The sequence below is a fragment of the Eucyclogobius newberryi genome, unplaced genomic scaffold, assembly GCF_026437365.1.
Source record: "Eucyclogobius newberryi isolate DKJ021-1_F unplaced genomic scaffold, fEucNew1.0.hap1 SCAF_13, whole genome shotgun sequence".
In the NCBI taxonomy this organism is placed as follows: Eukaryota; Metazoa; Chordata; class Actinopteri; order Gobiiformes; family Gobiidae; genus Eucyclogobius; species Eucyclogobius newberryi.
This window is the reverse complement of record NW_027315757.1, coordinates 28,308,304-28,330,758: the sequence shown is the minus strand read 5'-3', so window position 1 is coordinate 28,330,758 and position 22,455 is coordinate 28,308,304. Positions and strand designations below refer to the sequence as shown.

Sequence of the window (22,455 nt, the reverse complement as noted above, 5' to 3'; positions counted from 1 at the left end):
TTTCCAGGTGAGAGAGAGAGCGGTGCAGCAGGGAACTAATTGAAGCCTATGGAGCGGGCTCATTGGCGCATGGCTCCAAAAAAGTTTTTTGTTCCGCATTACTTCCTGAATACTGTCTCATCTCCTTTAACTTTTGTGACGACATTGCTATGAGGCTTTGGCATAGGGAACGAGAACGTCGACAGCAGACTGTGTGAAAGACTGAGAACAGTCAACGCAGACTTTTGGAACATTTCCACTTGAAATGGTCTGTTTACGTAACGTATAATGATGAGTTGTTGTATCCATCTATAAATATATATGTATCATGTTGTAAAGATCTGATATTTATGAAAATATATATAAAGAAGTGTTAGGATAAAAAGTCTGGTTTAATTGACAACTAATTAAACCGGACTCATTTATAGGTGTAATAAATGAGTCCGGTATAGGTGAAATAACGTCCTCATCATTTTCTGTAGTCTTTTTTGGTTTGGGTATGTAACTTCCGGACCGACAACTTCCTTCCTGATTCCCTAATCCCTGTCAAACTCTGGCCCGCGGGCCAAATCCGGCCCGCCAGACGTTTTAATCCGGCCCGCCAAACATTTCAAATGTATATATTTTTTTAAAATATATATATATATATTTTTTTTTTAATCGATTTGTAGAACCGTAATTACACCCGTAACCGTTTTTATCGCTAAAACTATGCGTCCCACAATGCCATCGGTGGCCGCCCCTCCCCCACAGGGCTCTGCTGCACTGCTGTGTGAGCGGCCGAGGGAGAAGTGCACTTTAAGCACTTTTGAGCAGAAGTTTAGTGGTGTGTCAGTTCAGGTGTATAGATAACTATACACCTGAACTGTGTGTATAGTTATCTATACACACAGTTCATAATGGAAATGTTAGTTAGTACATTTAAACGTTTTTTTAGATCTTGAGAAGTTTATTTTTGTTATGAAGTCAAATGTTTATCTCTGTGTAGAACTGTAGATCAACTCTGAAGTTGTAATGCACATAAACTGAAGCACAGTATTGGTGAAATTACACTTGTTTTTCTAAATACACAGTTTATGAGAACAAACGTTTTGTAATTTTTTTTTTAATCAATCCAGTAATGGCTTCAAAACAGTAGGCTATATAACGCTATTTATTTATTATATTTTTAATAGTTTTATGTTTTACGTTATGTTCGGCCCGCGACCCAGCCTGAGTGTCGAAATTCAGCCCGCGGCCCAAATGAGTTCGACACCCCTGCCCTATATGATCTAGTGCTGACCGAGGTGGTCTACCCATGGATCTGGGTCTACCCTATCCAGATAATATAATACATCCATGCTTCCTCTGTTCTTGTGTCCAGGAGTCAAAGGATTCCCTCCAGAAACAAACTCCCTTATAAATGTTCCCGGCTAGACCAAGGCAGAGGAAGTGTAGGGGAGCACCATAGGGTTAGCACAGGGGTTTAAGGGTTTTTTATCATTGATCAGGTTTTGGCTTTAGGTTTTTATGTATATATTTATGTATAGTTAAATCTGTATCTATTTGTTTTTATGGAGGTTTTAGTATTTTTTTATGAGCTAATGATAATGTGCCCTCCTAATTATTTATAGTTCGACCCAATTGTGTGGACAAGGTAAAAGGCGCCTGAACCACAATTTCTTGTTTCTTGTTAAACAAGAAATTATTGATGGCCAAATGAAGCCCCATGAACCACCCAAATGAAGCCCCATTTGGTTGGTATGAACCAACCAAATGAAGCCTCATTTGGTTGGTATGAACCAACCAAATGAAGCCCCATTTGGTTGGTTCGATGCCTTGCAAGGTGTTTCATTTGCTCCACTACGCCATCTTGTGGTCAAAAAATGTAATGCATGTAAGATAGCACAGTGTCACAAACCAAATAATAACCGATTTTATTGAGAAAATAACACCAATATACAAAAAAATAAAGTGTCTACTCAATGACGCATATTTACTCCATAACAACAGATTGTGTCACATGGTTCAACAACAAGGCCTGATCAGGCCTCGTTGTGTCACATGGTTCAACAATAAGGCCTGATCAGGCCTCGATCCCATATTCCCCTGTTCCAGGGGCGGATGCAACTCTAGTCAGACACACAGACTTCTAAAATCTTTCTATTTTAAATGTATCTATTTCAACTATCTGAGCTTTTTCAGACCCAGGCACTGCCATGGATTATGAGGCAGTTAATTTGCGCTTGGCCTCCTCTAGACACTGCTTCAGATAATCCTGATGGCTCTTTATTATAAAGTCTGTATCAGAACTTGACTCGTTGATCACTGTTGCAAAATGAGTGTCTATTATGTTTAAAAAAAACTATAATATGAGGGGATCATCACACATTGACATAATTGGAGTATCTGTAATAATCACCTTAATAAACATTTCCTCTATAATGTGCCTTTCAGATATAAAATTATTAAGGCTAAGTATTTCCTATTTGAACCTAGTAAGCGTTTGTAATGTAAAGAAGCATTAGGAATGTTATTACTGTACAGATACTTGCTAGGTGTTAGATATAATCAGCAGCTTCCTATGCTATCTGAAATACAAACCTGAGTAATAAACCTGAAATACTAAATTGAACTGTCATTCTAACTCAACCACTATCTGACACTGACTGACCCACGACATCCACGACGCACCGCGAGACATTGCGCACTTCTATTTGAAAGTGACACTCATCCTGAACCAGTCACGTGACCAGAAACAAAACTGAAGCCTCGCTTTTGTCATGTGTTTTTAAGAAAACTGACGCAAGCCTCAAAGCAGGGCTTCATTTGCCACGCCCCCTTTTACTCGGTACAAGCCTCGAAGCCTCGGCTTCAAATGAGCCATCACTAGAAGACACAACTTGTTGCCTCCATACCTTTTGCACATGCACTTTATTTTGATTGAAAATTTTAAAATGTGGACCACAATAACTTCTTGTCTTCCTTGACTCAACGGCTCAAGGCCATCCTACGTCACATTGATCCAGGTGGAGATGTTGAGCAGAGCCTGTGTCAACTGTGCCTGAGTGGAGGGTTTAGCAGCCACATGGATGACTGTATCATCCACATAGAGCTGGCAGTTGACACCCTGGCAGCAGTCCAGAGGGTCTTTCATGTACAGAGCAAACAGTGGGCCTAATACGGAACCTTGCAGCGCCCCCATGTCATTAGGGGGAGACTAGATTCAACCCCATTGACCTCGACGCATCGCTGTCTACCTCTCTAGATAGAACCTATCTAGCGTGCTTTGCAAATATATTTTACAATAGTCTTGGAAAATTGCCAGTTGTCTTATTTCATTTTTGGTGAAAAGATTAATATTACAGTTTCTACTTTCATTTTTGATTCACCAGAAAGGTCAGAGCTTATTGGCTAAATGACACCGGTCTTGACAAAGTCTCTGAATTTAGATGTTAAAAGTCGGGCAATTAGGCCAATATAAAGTTTAGAACAAATGAAGTCTATTGGTAAAACATCAACGTGAATTTTAAGTAAAAGTGTGGGACTTAAAATGTGACATTAGAAATGTTCCAGCAGGTGGCAGAGTTGCCCTTACTCTGAGCACACTGGCCTTTTCCAAGAGAAGATAGAAACAGTTGCTCTCTTTGGAGGAGCGTCTGCAGTCTCACCTGTGCCGTGAAACATGATTGATCAGCATGAAGGCCCCATTCGAGATCATTCTGAGCACGAGTTGCCAAATACTCTTATCAATTCATCAGACAGACATCTAGTACAGCACCCGAAGGCAGTACCTGCATATTAAATCTATAATGGCTCAATGTTTCCCTTTCACGAGGCCCAGTATTCAGCATTTAGGCTTAGCAGTGGGGCAGATAGGGAAAACATTTATGAGCACGTCATAAACACAAAGTGCATTTTTAACAAGAGAAAGAGAAAACCGTCTTGTGTAAATGAATCTCAACACAGTCAAAATGGCCTCTTTGGGACGTGGGCCTACAAAATGTTTCAATAAATAAACAGATTACAATAGTGTTTGACCTCTTTCCATCATAGACTCACTGACTGCACTGTAATCAGGACGGGAGCTCATTTGCTGCTCTCTATCTGTCATGGAATTAGACATGTCCTTGGGAGGAGACATACACCGATGCTATTCCGTAACACATCGAGAACACAATTCAACTTAGAAGATGAAACGACACAGAAATATCAGACATTTGTATGGCAAGCTTGGGAGAAAACGCGGGGACTGATCACGCAAGCTGTGGTAAGCAGCCTGCGCGATTCTCCTGCGTCTCACCCCGTTTTTTCCCATGCTGGTTGGTTTTATTAGATATTCTGGAATAGGCGGGTCACATTTCTCATTGGTCAGCCTCACATCAAGTATTTTTACGGTATTTTTCCGTAGAGATCAAGCCTTGGGTAAACATTACCCAAACTCCTCTGGGCTGTCACCCCCTCTGGGTAAACATCCTTTGGCCCATCTTTACGACCCCTTCACAAATGCAGTTTGTCACACACCCGTTTTTCTCTCAGACTAATGATGCAAATTATATATCACTATTATGCAGATGAAATACATCACAGAAATATAATCATATATTCACATTTTATCACACTATCAGTGAGTGTGACTGGGAAGAATCACTCTTTGAGATGGTTAAGACAGCTCAAGCCACCTCTGTCATCACATTAGTATAACTGTCCTGAAGTTCTTTTGTGTAAATATCGCCCTATTCAGCTCCAGCAGTGATTTGATTTTGTACTATTCGTAATATGTTATTTATGGATTTAGGACTGTCAGGCAATTTTATTATTCAGGTTCCCTATAGTCGACTTAATGAATATGGATATTTTCATAAGAAAATTAATGAAGAATAGCCAATGTTTCTGTATTGTAGAATTATTTTGGAGCATATAGCAAAAAAGTAAGCTGTCTCTGTCTAAGTAAAATACCTTAGATTCATTGCTGGATTTCTTCCTTTGCAATTTTAAGATTTTCACAGTCATTGCACACATTTAAATTCAATACAGTTGATTTATAAAGGCAAATAATCGTCTCTGTGTGTGTGTGTGTGTTTAGCATCAGTTTACACAATAAATATCCTATTATTATTTTGAAACAGTTGCTCTGATGATTACACATTTGTCTACAGTTAAGGGAGTACTGTCAGATTAATAGTAGTAGTAGTACTTGGGTTACTTGTTACTTCAGTAAAAGGATATTTCACAGAGTAACAGTCGGCCTTCTCTTACTTGAGTAAATGTTTTGGTTACTCTTTCCACTGTAATATAAGTGGAATTGTTTTATAGAGTTTTGTGTCTGCTCTTGTAAATATCAGAATATGTGCATAAATATCAAAGTGATCACAAAGTTAAATAATTTGGTAATGGCTTTTTTTTAAAAACACAGTGCACTCAATTCTGAAGTGAAGTGGATGGACATTTTCCAGAGAAAAAAATAAAAATAAAAAGCAGTGTGCAAAATTGTTCAGCCCTCAGCTTTGTGGAACCGCCTTTTGCTCCAATTACAGCTGCAAATCTTTGAGGGTCTGCCAGCTTTGTTCATCTACAGACTAACATTTGCCCCACGTTTGTGAACAGCAGTTTTCAGATCTTTCCATAGATTCTCTTTTGGATTTAGGTCTGGACTTTGACTGAGCCATCCTATCACATTAATGTTTGTCTTGAACATTCCCTTGTAGCTCTGGCTTTATGTTTAGGGTTGTTGTCCTGCCGATAGAGAACCTCTGCCCGATCCTCAAAATCTTTGTATAACATAAGCCTGCTTTAAACGTCTCCATAACTTTATCCCTGACCTGTCCCGTGTGTTCTTTGGACTCATGATGCTGTTTGCTCTCCAACATTCACTTAACAAACCTCTGTGTCCTTCACAGAACAGCTGCATTTATACTGACTTCAGATCACACAAGTGGACTCTATTGAATCATTAGGTCAACAGTCAATCTTTCAGCCATAATCAGGAAACTTCTGACAGCAACTGGTTGCACAAGGGAAAAGAGGCACTCCAGTTTTTATTTAAATCTGGAAATCATCTCATTTTCCTCCCACTTCTCAATTGTCCGCTTTGTGGTGCTCTTAAAATACCAGCATAATGTATTGAAGTTTGTGGTTGTGATGGGACAAAATGTGGAAAATGAACCGGGTACTTTTGCAAGCCACATCAGAGTACACATTTTGGCTACTCCAGCCCCCTGTGATATGAGGAAGTCAGGAGGTAATGTATGTTGAACATATAGGGCTTTGTTCCGGTCACCATGGTTTGAATTAACCTCTTGGTCAAGGGTGGATGGAATTTGGAAAGTTGTGAGACACAGTGGTGAAACATCTGTGGTGAGAAGGAAAGACATCTCTTGAAGGTCTAAAACAGATAATCTAGCTTCATCTCTTTCCCCAGAAATAAAAAGGTTGGGCTACAAAATCATTTTAGTGAGACTTATTTGAAATTTGCCCACTTATTTTAGAGCATACATGTTGTGCACAACAGGCTGTGTAGACTGAACTTCAAATTAATACATAGATTTTGTTATGACATTTACGTCGCACCCATGTCTACTGAAATAAACATGGGACCCACGCGAAAAGCCATTCCTCCCGACCAAGTCCCGCTGACGAATCTGTGACGAGGCGCACCTATAAGTGCGGCGGCGGCGCGGGTGCGTTTGGAGAGCGCACCATCTCAGCAGTCGGCATGGAGATGTCCATCAAACTCATCTGCAGCATCCCAGTGTTTTTTGTGCTGTTGGCGTGCAGTCCCACAGAGGGCTGGTACAAACAGATGTCTGGAGGACCGAGCTACTATTCAGTGGGAAGAGCATCTGGTTTGTTGTCCGGGATCCGGAGGTCTCCATACGCAAAGAGAGGCGAGACGCAACCGACAAACAGCGCAGAGTCAGCGGCAAACTTGCTCTCAGAACTCACGCCACGCAGTTTGTTCTTCAACACCATGGTCAGTCAATGTCTGTACTTTTAAAGCTAAACATGCAAAAGTCTTATTTGTACATCATCACAGAGCGCGCGTATTTAAAATCTTTCTGTTTCACACAGCCCGTTTGCATCAAAGAAATAAGACCAATACTTCGGAGTTGTGAACTCTTCCATGAACTGAAAGGCTCGTTTAAGTGCTCTGCTGAAGTCTTCCTCTCCTTGGACTCCGCGGACTGTGCGGCAGATTGAGCGGCGCGCGCCCACGGCGCACCCAAGGGTGCCTTCCTGCGCCACGCATGAAAAGACCACAACTCCAGGGTTTATAACCTATTGTTGTTGCACGGAGGTTATTTTTGATTTTGTTATTAAATGTTACATTATTGTTGTACCAATTTAAATGAGTTTTCATTAAATGGCTTTAGGCTAAATGTATAGGACTTATTTTGAAATTGTAACCATGTTATATTAGGCCTATGCTTTTTGTTCCAAACAAAGGAAAATTTGTGTAATTTGTCGAGAAAGGCCTAAGTCTTTTCAAACATAAGTTAGGCTTTTATTTTATTAATATATAAATAAATTTTATTAAAGAACTAAAATCACATCTTAAAAATGTCTTAGTAGGCAGAATATAAAACAAACAAAAAGCTGAATGACTTCTACTGCAACTGGACAGCTGCAATGTTTTCCATTAAAATCTGTTGGGAGAGCATCTGGAAGACCACACGCATAGTGTCACTGTCTGTCGCAGTTGTGAAGTGGTGATACACCGGTTTGTCAGTATTTGTGTTACATGATGAAAACAGGGCTGTGATGTAGTTTGCAGCAGCGTCCACATCACAATCTAATCCTGATGAACAAAAGTGCAAATCAGGCAATAAAATATTTAGAGTGAAACTTGAGGCCGGTTCATTCTTTCTGTCACTTGAGAAATACAGTATCCCTCAGGGCAGTGCAATGCATGCAGCACATGAGTCTAAAGAATAGTGATTACCTACGGGGCAGAAGAAGACTCAGTAAACAGTCAAACACAGCAATCCCTTAAACAACAACCAGTTTTCTCTGGATTGTCAGGGGAGTTATGTTATTCACACTCACCTGTATATGAAGTAAGGTACGATTTTAGGTGTCTTCCAGAGTTTAGAATCTTCTCTTGGAAAAGATCAGTTTTGTTCATAAACAAAATCTAAAAATTTAAAAAACACAATTGTCACACAATTTGACAGTACAGCAGGGATTGTATTGAATTGATCGATCTTTTTTTTTAGACATTTCTAGAGATGAGCATATTCAAGAACAGATTACTCACCAGAGAGGCATTGTTAAAAAGCCCATTGTTGCAGATGGATATGAAAAGTTCAAGACTTGCCTGTAACTTATTCTATTAGAAATGGGGATCAGTTATTCAAATAACTCAAATAAAGTTAGTGATTCTTCAGTAACATACCATTGGCTCTTTTGTCAGAGTGCCATCATAACTGCTTAGAGCCACAACAAACAAAATGGCATTAATGGAGTCGAAACAGTTTAGCCACTTTCTCCGCTCACTGCGCTGTCCACCAACATCATAAAATCTGTCAACATAAACAATAGTTTATCACCAATTTGTATAAACTCTGATTACTCTCCGGTGTACATCAATAAAGAGGAAAAGGTCAAAGTAAAAAGAGTAAAAGAAACAGTGCGTATGGGCTGTATCACTCACAAACTCCAGGTCTTGGCGACACAGGTAACAAGTTCCCATTGGGGCCAGAAGATTACAGTGGTCATGTCAGAGGCATTAAGGCTTTTATCCCCAGTCAAGAGTTGGCTCTAACAAGCTTGATGACTTAGCGTTAAGTGTAGCATTTGACAGCTTTTCTCTGATGTCAAACTAAAATTGTCACCTGCAGCACATCTGTGCTGTGTGTTCTCAGGATGGGATGCCAAGATTTGTTGCTTTGTCAACATAGACAAATGATAAATCAATTTAAGGCAAGACACTTGCATCCATTATATTAATTATAAAGGGAGTTCTCAAAATGTATTTTTTATAAAGCTCCCTTACAGTAGCACCTACATACACAAAACTTTCCATTCTTGTAAAATAGTGGATTTACCCAACTTTTGTTTATAATTCATTTGTATATATAATAAAAAAAAGCATTGTTCTAAAGTTGTGCCAATGTCCAGAAAATGTGTGCAATATCCTTCCAGTTATGAAAGTAAACTACAGACTTTTCAAATGTATACCTGCAAATTTAAGCCGGTTTCCCATTCACCTGCAGCATCTCCTGGGAAACCGGGAACTGGCCGACTCGAAGAAGAGTACAGTAAGGGAAAAAATTAACTGGAAGTGACATTTTGATATTCATGAAATGGGCAAGTTCATTCATATTTCATGAGCAGGAGCGATGGCAGATTCCCGCAACTCAGAGAAAAACCTTTACAGTCTGTGACGCAGCTTCTCCGGACTCAAGGGTTCCAGGTAAACTTCACTTGAAAAATATTCATGTCGTCTGAATAAAAACCTTAAATGTCTTTTTGTGTCAGTGGTTTGAAACATACCGTACATTATTTGCACACAGAGTGAAAATAAAGATGTACTTTTATTACATTAATTTATCCTCAGCCATAACTGAGGCCTATGATAAAGCTGTAAAAGTTGGTCAATCTGTGTGATGAAAATGTATACCAGCATTATTATGTACACTGTAATGATGAAAGCAAAGCGCTTACCGAAAAACAAAATCATTAACTTGAATTTGTGTTTCTATGATCCCACAGGTCCGCACTCTCACTCTTAAAACATCCGCCTCAGAGGGAATGTAGTTGGGAGAGAAGATTCGACTCAAATTCTCAAAGAAACTGCAGGAAAAAGAACAAAATAAAATAAAATAACACAATGAGCAAAAGTAGATTATTATAAAGATCTCTGGTATGACTTTGAGGAAGATTTCTTAAAAACCTGCGAATGGTAAAGCTCTTATAAGAAAATCATTTAACACCTTTTAAAAGGTTTTCGGTTCTCTGGAAGTTGTAAGATTCATGACTAATCCAATATTTCGTGAGGGAGAAATTGACGTGCCCAGCGGTGTGGGATGAAGGAAAGAGTTTTATATGATAGCTCCATCTCAACCTCACTGTGCAATGACAGTGAAACCCACATTTGAGGGAACTACCATTATGGCCTTTAGTCATGATGAAATACAATACATAAAATAATGTGGAGTGAACACTGGTCCTCATAGTGTTAAATGTAAAAGAAACAAAAGCAACTAAAATAGAGCGATAATGCGTAGTAATTGTAAGGAAATATGTACTTTTTATTATTAATGTCGTATTCACTTGACTGCAGATGGAAAGTACCAGCAGTATTTTGTACATGGCTCCTGACAGACTAAACTAACTATACACGTCATTATTGCTGTAGTAAGAGTGTTGTTATGCCACCTTAAAGAGGGCAAGGAAGCAACCATATTCAAATTTTAAAAGACACTTGCATTTGTAATATTAAGTTGTACATTTCTGCAGTGAGCAAAAGTATGAAGCTCGATGGAAAAAAGAGTGTAATGTTGTGCCAGAGGTTCCTGTTCAAGCCTTACTGACAGACAAACGGTTGAGTCATCCTGAGGACGTTAACAATCTGTGCTTAGAACATGAAGGAGCTACTCAAACATATCGACTAAACAAAGATGTTAAAATCCTAACCTGATCAAGGCTTTACACCAAACGGCACCGATTTAAGGTCTGGATTGCAAAAGGTAAAGTTTTTCACCAGATTGTAAAGATAATCGCATGAAAAGCTTTAATATGTTGAAATAATCCATTGGCATTTACAGATAGTTATTATAACAAAAAAATAAAGCATTATAACGCTCCGATTTATTTATTTAAGCGTATAAATCTAATATTTCAAGGGGAATACTATTTAAATTATATAAATGCATTAATAACCAAGATAACCACTCCCAATTACATTACAAATAAATAAGATAATTTTGCTTTGAAAATCACTTTGGATATATTTGGAACTGAAAAAAACTGACAAACTTTGAAGCAGGCGGAACTCTTATTTTGATCCAAATGTGCCGGGATTTTGATTCTTTGAATGCTTTTTATTTTGGTTTTGTTATGTTGTGTAAATTTGTGTTTGTTTTTGAAAAGTGAAGATAAACTCTGGTGTCATCCGTGTACTCAAATTTAAAAGCGGGCTGCAATCTCTGCATGTGTCACGTCTCTTTTGATCGCTTCTAAACAACCACCCCTGTAGTTTTGAAATCAATTTTATATTTAGTCCCAGTTTAGTCCTCACTTTCCAGCATGTTGTCACAGGCGTAATTTCCTGACACTATTCCAGGTGCTGGGCTTTTACCGTTGCGCTGCTGACTAAACGAGAGCCTCTTCTCACAAGGTAATTTCCCTTGACATTTGCACAGAGTTGTAAATGGCTTGTGTGCAACATGCGGCGCAGGTCACACACTACTCACTAGAGAGCAGAGTCGTTCAGCTCAAACTCGTAACCTCTGGCTGCAGCAGACCGGACTCCATGGTCAGACCAAAGGGCATAGAAGGCATGGGCCACAAAGGGGAGCAGCTGCTGGTCCTCGCCCAAACACTGGCTGCACGACAGGATCGACCGAGCATGCGCCTGAGAGAGTGCAACGAGAACTCAAGTCAAGTACAACGGGATATTTTAGTATATGAGCAATAAGATTAATGGCTATGATAATATGAGCAAAGATGAAACACAATTTTAACTATTGCAATTATTTTGGATGGTGTGGCTTTATTTATACATTGTATTTTCTGGACTATAAGTCGCACCAGCGAAAAAAAGGAATAAGAGAGAAGAAAAAAACATATATAAGTTGCACTGGAGTATGAAATGCGGTTGCAAGTGTGAAAATAGTAAATGATATCAAATATAAGTCGCTCTGTATAAGTATAACCGGTCAAAACTATGAAAAAAGGTGTGACTTGTAGTCGGGAAAATACGGTAGATGTCCAACTCATAATCAGAAAGGTTTTATTGCCATTGAAAGTGAATAAAAGTCACAGACAAGGGACTTGCTCCGGCAGTAGGTGCAACAGAAAACAATGAATACTAATAATAGTTTGTAATTGTGCACATAGTAAGCCTATTTTTATTCTATTTGTTCATTGTTTTAAGTTGCACCGAATCACCAAAGCCAGTTCCTATGTTTGTTAATTCTGTTCATTGGCAATGGCAATAAAACTTTGTCTGATTCAGTTATGATGCATGCAAAAATATATGCAAGAATAAAACTGGCATTGGCGCGCGCGCGCATATATATATATATATATATATACATATATACACACACACACACGTACGTACGTATGTATATATATATACATACTAACCTATATAAAGAAATAGAGAAGAAAAAAAAACAAAACGTTCATATATCCACATAATTTATATCCACATATTACCTCAGCTCCATGTGTGTGTGTGTATGTATGTGTATACACACACACACACACACACACACACACACACACACACACACACACACACACACACACACACACACACACACACACACACACACACACACACACACACACACACACACACACACACACACACACACACACACACACACACACACACACACACACACACACACACACACACACACACACACACACACACACACACACACACACACACACACACACACACACACACACACACACACACACACACACACACACACACACACACACACACACACACACACACACACACACACACACACACACACACACAAATTATGTGGATATATGAACTTTTTTTTTCTTTTCTTCTCCATTTCTTTATATAGGTTAGTTTGTGTTATGCAAGTTTTGGTGCAGTGTTTAAAAAAAATAATATAGGGGGAAAGAATAAAATTGTCTTAAATACAAAATATATATAGTGAGATCAGAAATATAGTGAAAACTAAGTACAAAGAGTGATAATAATGGTCCGGCAACAAACAAAAATCTGTAGTTTTAACTGGGTAAATTAAATGAACTTTTTACTTCTGATAAACGACATTCCATGTGTCACCACGCTGCAAACAGTGCGTATACTGCCATCTAGTGTGTCAATAAGGAATAGCAACATGACTGAATCTACTACAGAATATTCAGTTTCACCTCGTGTCTTTTATGGGCTAGATTAATCCTCAGCATCCCCATGCCCCGCAGGACACACTTCATTGAGGTGAGGAGGTTGTCAAATACTGCAGGCTGTAAAGGAAGAAGAAGAAAGTGTTTGTGATTCATTTTGGTGCTCAATGTGTTGTAAATATTCACAAATTCAAAAAAGTGTAATTTTTTTTTATATTTGCTCAATGTGCTGTAAATATTCACAAATGCATTTACCTTAAAGCTGAGGAGTTCCTGTTCAGAAAAACCATGACTATGTATAAGCTTTATTTGTTTGATCAACGTGCTCTTGCCACTCTCAGCCGTTCCTAAGAGATCAACAGCCATAGGTCAAACTCGGAAATCATTAGACATAATAACATTTCCGTAGTACCAAGAAGAAGAATTTTCACGACATTTGCTTCGATTTTCGCTTGTTTGGAGAGTTCGAGCTCTATTTGTGAGCTTTTCAATTTCGCCTTTTTCCTCTCATCAGTGACGTGCTGTTTGAGGCACATTCCCATGCACATCTACACAACAGTAAGTGACACATGATTATATATACTTCCAATAAAAACCGTCATATTCGTCCACACTGCAAAGAATCGGGTTGGTGTCATTTGAAAGCATGTACCTGCAGTGCGGCTGGAAGTAAATTAAAACAACAATGCATGGTCAGTTTTGAGGCTGAGCACGCTGTTGACCACGTCGTTCCTGGAGATGAGGAGAAGGGGCGTGGTCATCGTTAATTAGAGGCATTTGCAGCTGCTGAGCGACAGTGACGTCATGATGCTCCAAATGTATTTTATGAATCATATGTATCCAGTTTTACTTTGGGCTATTCTAAGATCGTCCAAAACAAGAAAAGAACATACCGTATTTTCCGGACTATAAGTTGCACCTTTTTTCATAGTTTTAGGGTGCGACTTATACTTATAATCCGGAGCGACTTTTAATTATTTGTTTTTTTCACACTTGCAACTGCATTTCATACTCCAATACAACTTATGTATGTTTTTTTTTCTTCTCTATTATGCATTCTTTGGCTAGTGCGATTTATACTCCAATGCGACTTATAGTCCGGAAAATACGGTAATGAAAATGGTTGCTTTTACTTTTCTTGAGATCATTGTAAATTAAAAATCAATCAAATTATTCCTGATACTGTAATGTTTAATATGTTATGCATTTCTTTCTTTGGTATTATTTATGGATGGCATTCTCCTGTAACACACATTACATGACACTTACGAGTATGGTCTGTGGAGTGGCAAGCCTAATGACAGTTTGGATCCATGTTTCAAAATGTTGCAATAAAAATACCCACAATAAAATAAATCATTTTATTTCTGTTTAGTTTTTGGCAGAAATCTTATGCTGTGGGGCTTTAATTAATCTTTAAAACATACTTTCCATTCCTCCAAAGAAAATGTGAGAAAAATATAATCTACAAAAAATATACTTCGAATCCAGTTTCATATGATACATATTCATGTGAAGGAAATTTGTACAGTTCAAAATATTTGGATAATAATATGATATAATATAATATAAGGTATGCAATACAAATTAAAAGCTAACCACATAATAATAATAATAATGATCTGTGCTGCTCGTGATAAATCTATTATATAGGATTAGAATACACTCCAATAATATGAGTGAATAGTGTGTTTTTGTTGAACCTCCTCTGATTGGACAGATAAACCAGAACAATAGTCTGAGTTAGTGCTTGGACTGTCAGTAGCAAATATATACACACAAGGTTTCATAAATGTTTATAAATTAGATTCTCACTTTCTTTTGCATATCCAACACACAGAGTTGTAGCCTATGTCCAACCTTGCAAAACCCCAGTGGTTCAAGCATTCCCATTCATTTTAGTTGTTTTATATTACATAAATACATATAAGTACAGTATACACAGTAAAATGACAGTGTTGAAAAGGCAACAAAAGTCCTGTATAAATTGTAATGCCTCCAGCTCCAGCTTACCACCTGCGTCTTAACAGTAAGTGAACTTAAACAGAGCGGAAAAAATAACTTACATAAGTATATATATATATATATATATATATATATATATATATATATATATATATATATATATATATATAATATAGCTGTAATCCAATAGCATTTGTGGCCTGTCTGATTTATTCAAGTGCATGTGTGCATCTGTAATACTGCTACAGGAGAGACATGGCCTTGCATATATATATATAGTAAAAGACTCACTTCACTTCCACTTCCAGCAGAGATGTTGTGTATCTGCCGGTGCGATAATAGACTGCACAGCACTGGTATAAAAGGTAAAGACTGCTATCAGTAGTGTCTCATAACACACATTTGATCGGTGTGAGTTCAAATAGAAGCGTTTGTAAGAGATGGGCTGACACTTATTTTGACTTGACAGTCTGGGCTCTGCTTTTACTCTTTTCCTCTTGTCGTTTCATGGCCTGAATGACTGCAATCTCTTTGGCTTCTTTCTTCTGGTTTCTAGCCTCAAACAGCAACCTGAAGAATACAAATACATTTATAAATTCCTTCCTTTTCCACATCACAAACAGGGTAATTGTCAAGTGGATAAGATACACCTCTTAATATGAATTTATTTGACCTATTTTTGATTATTCTCTGTACAATTGCATCTGTAGTGAGGTTGTTCCCACTGTCGACTGTTCGTAGGATTCCTATTCTTCTAGGCTCCTGGATAATACAATGGACACAATACAAACCATTACTCACAATTTATTATTATTATTTCTTTTTTTTTGCAAAATGAATGGACAACATGAGTCTTACAGCATAAGGATCAGAGCCATCCTTGGCAGGATATATTTGCGTTTTTCCGTGACAAACTAGATCAACCTGTAAAAGTAATACATGATTCAGTGTTCTCCTTTAAAGTAAAATTGTTCATATGAAAATACGAATGTAAGCTATTTACCTTAAAATGTTCAAGTAAGTCCTTTGTGACAGCAAATGGGGCACCAATCACAACTTCTGATACATACTGTAAGATGTACAATTGTGTATATAGTCAAAGTTGTCAATTGTATTATTTTGTTTCAGAAAATCACTTACTCGACATGCCAGGACGCTCAGCGTTCTCTCGTGGATATTCATGATGGGATAATTTTTGCCTTTGTACCGATTAACCTCCTAAAAATTACAGCGACAAGTCAAAATGCTGCTACAGTGTCACAGTATTTGTATATGAACAAATAGAAGATGGACTCTTACTTGATCAAAGTGCAATCCCACTATAATGTATGGCTTGTCTGAGAGCTTATGCACTGCTTCCAGAAAGTCAACATGCCCGATGTCTGGTATAATACGAGATAAGGATATATATATATATATATATATATACTGTATACATATTTTCAAATACTGGTACTGTACTGTGTCCTTTCTCTTCATTTGGTATTTTCATGTCAATACAGTACAATAGCACCTGTGCCCTGCTAAGACAAACTTTTGTTTTTTAAAGTAAGAGGTCACAAAGGTTAGTACTGCTTAGTGATAAAAGGATACGGAAAAGGTCAAAGGCTCCAGCTACATAGATTATAGTGTCTCCAGGCTGTGGCTCTTGTCCTGATGCAAACTGGATGATCTTCTGAGAGGTTTGGAGGAACTGTGACACCCCCGTCCAAGGACTGTGGCCCTTATGGGCATGGGAACCCTGAATAAAAGGGTTAGATATTAAATACTAAATAATTAAATGATGTGTTGACTTAAAAGAAGGCAAACACAAAACATTGTAAAACGTTGAATGAGAAGAACCTTGAGTAAAAAGTGTTTAGCCAATTTGGAACAATATATACAGTATGGATTTATCATTTGTTTTTTACTCTATAGAGTGAGCAGTTACTTTCTAACAGAGGAACAGTGGCCTTCAGTTTGAAGAGGAGGCAATGCAGCATGATTATCAAGTGGCCCACAGTAAAGCTCTTTGTTTTTCATTGGTTGACATCTGGCCAACATGGCTTTGACTACTTCAGTGACTCCTCTGACACATTGTTGGTTGGACTGGGAATCACAAAGCTATAAAACGATCCATGTGGTGCATATTATATTGAATCATGAATTCAACATAATATTTGCCAAATGGATCATTTTATAGCTTTATGATTACTCATTCCACAATCTTCTACACATTATTCTACTATCACTGTTTCTAAAGAAACTAATATATGTTTATGAAACCACCACCTCCACAAACAAAACACTTATTATGATGAACACACAAGTTTTTGGTAACCATCTATCATATTCTATTATTTATTATTATTATTTTACTAAGTGAAAATAAATACATCTAAATAAGTTCCTTTTCTCTAAGTAAGAACAGTATTGTAGTGCTGCCACTACGTAGTTTTGTGAAATATAGGCTTCCCCGCAAAATATTCAGGTACATAAATACAGCGTCCCACAATATCAATACAGAGTCCCCAAAAACAGAATTACAAATTACAATATTTTGATATTTTGGTAGACCCCTAATTTTTGTTGCATAAATCAATGTATAGAAACTAAAATATATACTTACTTTCCCAAAATTGTCTGTGTGCTGTTGATAATTTGAGCTATCCAAGACAAGAAAAAACAAAATAAGGCATTTGAGAGAATCTAAGTGGACAAGCGATAACCAGAGGTGCACCCACTATGTTGCTGTGATGTGCTTTGGTCATAAGCAGCATTCTGCCCACCAAATCTGTGGTGGAAACTCCCTGTGTTCGCTTACATTCCCTGTAAACAAACAAACAAACAAACAAACAAAACAATAACTGACCCCAACTTTCTTTTCTTTAATAATGATATGGGCATGAGAAAATAGGCCTCACCTGTACCGGCCAGACTTCTTCACCTCTTCATACGTGTCTTTTCCATCTACAGTTAGTGTAATATCATCTAAAATATATAACTTTTTACAGTAAACATTGATATTTTGCGCATTCAGTGAAGTTAAAAAGTAAAGTGTGAGATACCTCCATGTACACAGAAGTCGCAGGTGAATTTGTCAAGCGTCTCCAACGTTGTGACATAAGGCGCGCCCTCGACCACCTCGTCCACCCATTTTATCGCCCGCACCATCTTGTAGCGTTCTTCCTGAGTGAACACCGGTGGGCCTTTGTGCTTTGCAATCTCACCTACAGGACAATAAAAGGTGTTGTGTACAGTTTCCCGCAGAATCATCTCATAAAAGAGTGCTACAGTGATACTCACAAGACAACTACCGGTATAGATATTTGTATTAATATAGTAGCATAAATGAAGAAAATGAAACATCGTACTGTCAGTGTGCACTCCAACAATGAGGTAATCTCCCATAGCTTTGGCTTGTCGCAGCTGGTTGGAGTGGCCATAGTGGACCATATCGTAGCTGAAAAAAAAATGATTACATTAAATTGTTATGGACCTTAAAAGGTTTTTTCTGCTTCTGCCACAACAAAGATTTCTATAGACCCAAATACGATGAACACCAAGTTAGTTTGTAACTTGAATAAATGTGTCAGACAATACAAATAAAATGCTTGAAATCTAAACGTAAGAGCAATAGTATAAAGTAAATAAAACAGCTCAACTAAAGATATAGTCAAAATACCAAATAATAACCGGAATACCCGGTGCCACAGTGGAGCGGAAGTCGTTTTGTCACTAGGGCTGGCGATGGATTAGATTTGAGACTTTCATTCAAAGTTCACATTTTAAATGCGACAAAAGACTGAAACAGACATGGCAAAAATGGCAAAAATAAATAATAATAATAATAATCACTTCTTTCCTTCATGTTGATTGATCTTGATTTTCGATTCAATTCCATTTTTTCCTTTACAAAAACAAAATAATATGGCTTTCAGTATTGATTTCACTGACATAAACAAGACAAACTTTCAATCAGTTGCCATTTAAGTCTGAACTCACAAAACTCACTGAAAACACAACTATATCAGTGACAATTTGACATGATTGAATCTCAATTGTCCTAAATAGACCTATAAACTGAAAAATGTATACATGTATTTTAGAACATGTTTGTACAGATCTAAACTACAGGGTGAGTGATTTTTATGCGGAAAAAGACAAAATAGTTTGGAGGGAATTGTAGTTGGCAACTATTAAAAAAATTGCCGCCTCTGCAAATTGCATCTATTCAAACTTTGCCTAGTATGATCGAGTAACTTGATTTTCCTTTTGAATATTGTTTATGAAAATGCTATCTGAGAGTGTCAAAACATCATATTTTAGAATCTGAAACTGAATCATTATCACTATCAATGTAGTAGGTGTTTGCTTCTAAAGACATACTTGATTTCTTGGTGACCCTCTAGTGACTGTTTTCCTCTTGTATTTTTTAGAGAGGGTGGATAATGACAGTGTCACGCTGCAGGAATTAAATATTAATAGGTAGAAACTGTTAGCGGACACCCAAAGTGCACCTAAGCATTCAAGGGACAAAGCTTGAGGACAATTTAGTTTACTGAATGTGCATGGCAAGTTGAAAAAACGTCTTGGAGTTTGTGTCTTGGTGTTTTATAGATTCACATAGTCAGCAGATAGATAGTGGAAGTGAACTTTGACACCTTGGATCTTAGAACTCAAGTGAAGCTAACCAAAAAGTCTGAATAAGTATATTGTGCTAATTAGTGTCCGATGTTCTCTAATATGGCATTGGCTTCACAGCAGGTGTGGGCAGCAGGGGTTGTGTCATGAGCTTTGTTGACATAGGCGCTCTTTGCATGCTCATCCCACCGGTTAATATAGTGGCATCCCAAATATTCTGTAACATTCCACCAAACCATAGACTGGACACCACACCTAAAGGCCAGGAATTTTACTAAAGAAAGGCACAATAATCCTGGTCATACACAAACATTCAAACTCTTTCTAAAGCCCTGCATGGCAGAGTCATCCACATGGAGCAGACAGCACATTATGCAACAAATTACTACAAATGTAATACACACATCTGATTGTAGTTTGCCATTATTATTATTGTTGGTGTTGTTGGTGTTGTTGTTGTTGTTGTTGGTGTTGTTGTTGTTGTTAACAACAACAACAACAGTTGCATGATAATCATCAATAAGTTAGACCAGTCCACTCGTCCAATTTAGCCAAATGAGTTCCCTCAGGGGTTTGGCTATTTTGCAAAGATTGCTTGGATACAACTGTGTATTATAGTCAGAAAAATGTGCTGGTACTAAAACAGTGTTAATGGACTGAAATAGAAAAGTTGCAGTCATTGCAGAAAAAAAGTTAATTATGAGAATGCACTGATACCCAATAGCCTTAAACGTGATGGTCCACAGGCCTGTCCCACGGACAGAAGGAGCTTTCCATTCACTATCCTACAATGAGCCTCGCAGTGATGTAGCATCATCTGATTACCATGTCAGATCAGTTGTAGGCGACTCACCAGCCATCACACCACACTCGGATCTTTCGTCTCCTCTTCTCGGGGCTGCATGCTGCTGCTGCGGGGGTCGTGCCTGCGTCTTTCCCCGTGGCCGCGCTGGTTGGATGCTGGTGATGGCCGTTTTTAATCATATTGACGGAACTAGCTTGTTTTCTTCAACTCAGAGGCACAGAGAGAATCTGACAGATATGTTCTAAATATTACAGGATAGTCGGTTGCTTGTGTGTCAGAATCGTAGCGACTTAACACCCATCAGGACGCGCAGATGCGCCAACGCCTCCTCGACGCATTACGCACGACGCTCTGCGTCAAGCCTGCCGATGGTACACAGTGGTTATTATGTGTGATCTCCTCTAGTCCAGTAACATGAATCACACAACACGCCTTATGCTGCTGAGATGTTCAAGGAACCAGTTCTGCGTTCACACTTGATTCTTCTGTTGAGTCCATTTAGTCATGATGTCATGATGTATAGGCCTGCTTTGGTCCTGGTCCCAGTTTAGTCCCAATTATGACGCGGTGGTGTCTGTGTGGAAGTGTGTCACAATATCAGCCTTTAATAAGTTAATTGTCACATGACACACTGCAGCCTGTCCAAAGTTTCTGTAGTAATTTGAGATTTGTGCGCTAATGAAAAGGGAGATATCATGCAGTATTATTATTATATCCTCAGATGGTGGTCTAAATGTTATGAAATAAAAATCGGAAATTGCTTTGTAAAATAATAATAATAATAATAATAATAATAATAATAATAATAATAATAATAATAATAATAATATAATAATAATAATAATGATAAGTTAATACCCTACTCAGCGTCATCAAAATGAAATGGTCACGGTCAGCGGGTAAATGTTTTCATTTGGCGTGTGGATATCCTAAGGAAAACTGCAAAGTCTAACCTACAGAAAAAAACTAGTACTAGGCCTATCATGATTTCACCCACATAACAAAGATTGGAGCGTAGGATTTATCATGTATTTGAGGAAAATGTCAACTGGCAAATTGAGACATTGCCCAATTGCAAATAGGCCTTTGTTGCAGCAGGGGGAGCTATAGAGCTAAATATCTCAAAGACATTCATTGAACTGTCTGATACGTTTGTCCTACACTTTTAACATAACTTTAATTGAAAACATCAATAAGACATTCAGATCACAGTATTCACATCAGGACAGCCTCATTGTATTAATTTCGTATGAATGCAGGAAGTTATAGACAGGCTAACAGGTGAGGATGGTCACATACTGTAACAGCCTTCTCATTGGGCCATCTGTTAACACTATGTATTTATTTGCCATGGTGTGGTTTCTTCCAGGTTTTTGTCAATGCTCGCAGTGCATTAACACTTGCTGATGAGGAGGATGGAAACATTAATTGTGCTGAAGCTGTTGTCTCAGAATTGGGGCAGGCACCTGCTGCAGAAGTGGGTGAAGATGAAGAATGTTGTCCTAGATTGCCCACCAGCTCACCTTAACCCAGCCCACCAAATTAATCATGTCTTCAGAGGCCGTCCGCTTGTCTGGAGCAGACACTTGAGGAGAGCTCTGTGAGGCACAGGTCACCCAGGCCTGTAGGAGTGGCCCATTAGAAATAGGTGCTTCTGGAACGGGCGGTGGGGTTTGGACCTGCCCTGCAGGATGGAGTGTAAGTTGTGCGTCTCCAGCCATCTGTCTCTTTGTCTGTGGCTGTTCTCTAGAGATGTATTTTGAATGTGTGGAGCTGAGGCGCTGCTGAGGAAGCTGATGTTTGATGAGGTGTGCTGAGACAGAGGGGGTTTCAGAGGCCCGCAGGGAGCAAAGATGACTAACTCACTACTCCTTATAATCTAGGACAAGCACACCTAGACATCCTTCATGACTCTAATGTTTTACTCGTGTCGGGCCAAAAATATGTCCATTGAGGTTAGCCAAAGTGGGTCGCCCACAGCTTTTTTTGGATCACAGAAAAAGAAATTGTGCCATCTAAATGATCGCTGTCTT

General features: G+C 38.3%; 3 protein-coding genes across 3 annotated transcripts; 1 reads left to right on the top strand and 2 right to left on the bottom strand.

Annotated features, from left to right (window-relative positions):
• Positions 1–6,618: 6,618 nt before the first annotated feature.
• LOC140357686 (neuropeptide B-like) lies at positions 6,619–7,301 on the top strand. The gene is made up of 2 exons (XM_072442200.1): positions 6,619–6,931; positions 7,030–7,301. The coding sequence occupies exons 1-2, from the start codon at positions 6,674–6,676 to the stop codon at positions 7,156–7,158; spliced, it is 387 nt and encodes a 128-aa protein (XP_072298301.1). The 5' UTR covers positions 6,619–6,673; the 3' UTR covers positions 7,159–7,301.
• A 250-nt stretch (positions 7,302–7,551) lies between these two features.
• On the bottom strand, positions 7,552–13,770 carry LOC140357685 (guanine nucleotide-binding protein G(o) subunit alpha-like). Its single transcript, XM_072442199.1, has 10 exons — positions 13,682–13,770; positions 13,442–13,577; positions 13,285–13,376; positions 13,057–13,149; positions 11,376–11,536; positions 9,625–9,753; positions 8,354–8,480; positions 8,216–8,287; positions 8,005–8,092; positions 7,552–7,756 (listed from the first exon to the last, which is right to left on the bottom strand). The coding sequence occupies exons 1-10, from the start codon at positions 13,718–13,720 to the stop codon at positions 7,566–7,568; spliced, it is 1,128 nt and encodes a 375-aa protein (XP_072298300.1). The 5' UTR covers positions 13,721–13,770; the 3' UTR covers positions 7,552–7,565.
• Positions 13,771–15,407: 1,637 nt separating this feature from the next.
• Positions 15,408–20,769, bottom strand: LOC140358442 (ethanolamine-phosphate cytidylyltransferase-like). Its single transcript, XM_072443282.1, has 13 exons — positions 20,471–20,769; positions 18,348–18,436; positions 18,042–18,203; positions 17,898–17,964; positions 17,718–17,802; positions 17,603–17,644; positions 16,588–16,735; positions 16,294–16,376; positions 16,135–16,212; positions 15,998–16,063; positions 15,853–15,918; positions 15,668–15,756; positions 15,408–15,564 (listed from the first exon to the last, which is right to left on the bottom strand). Exons 1-13 carry the CDS (start codon positions 20,599–20,601, stop codon positions 15,447–15,449), a joined length of 1,224 nt encoding a protein of 407 aa, XP_072299383.1. The 5' UTR covers positions 20,602–20,769; the 3' UTR covers positions 15,408–15,446.
• Between the last annotated feature and the right edge of the window lie 1,686 nt (positions 20,770–22,455).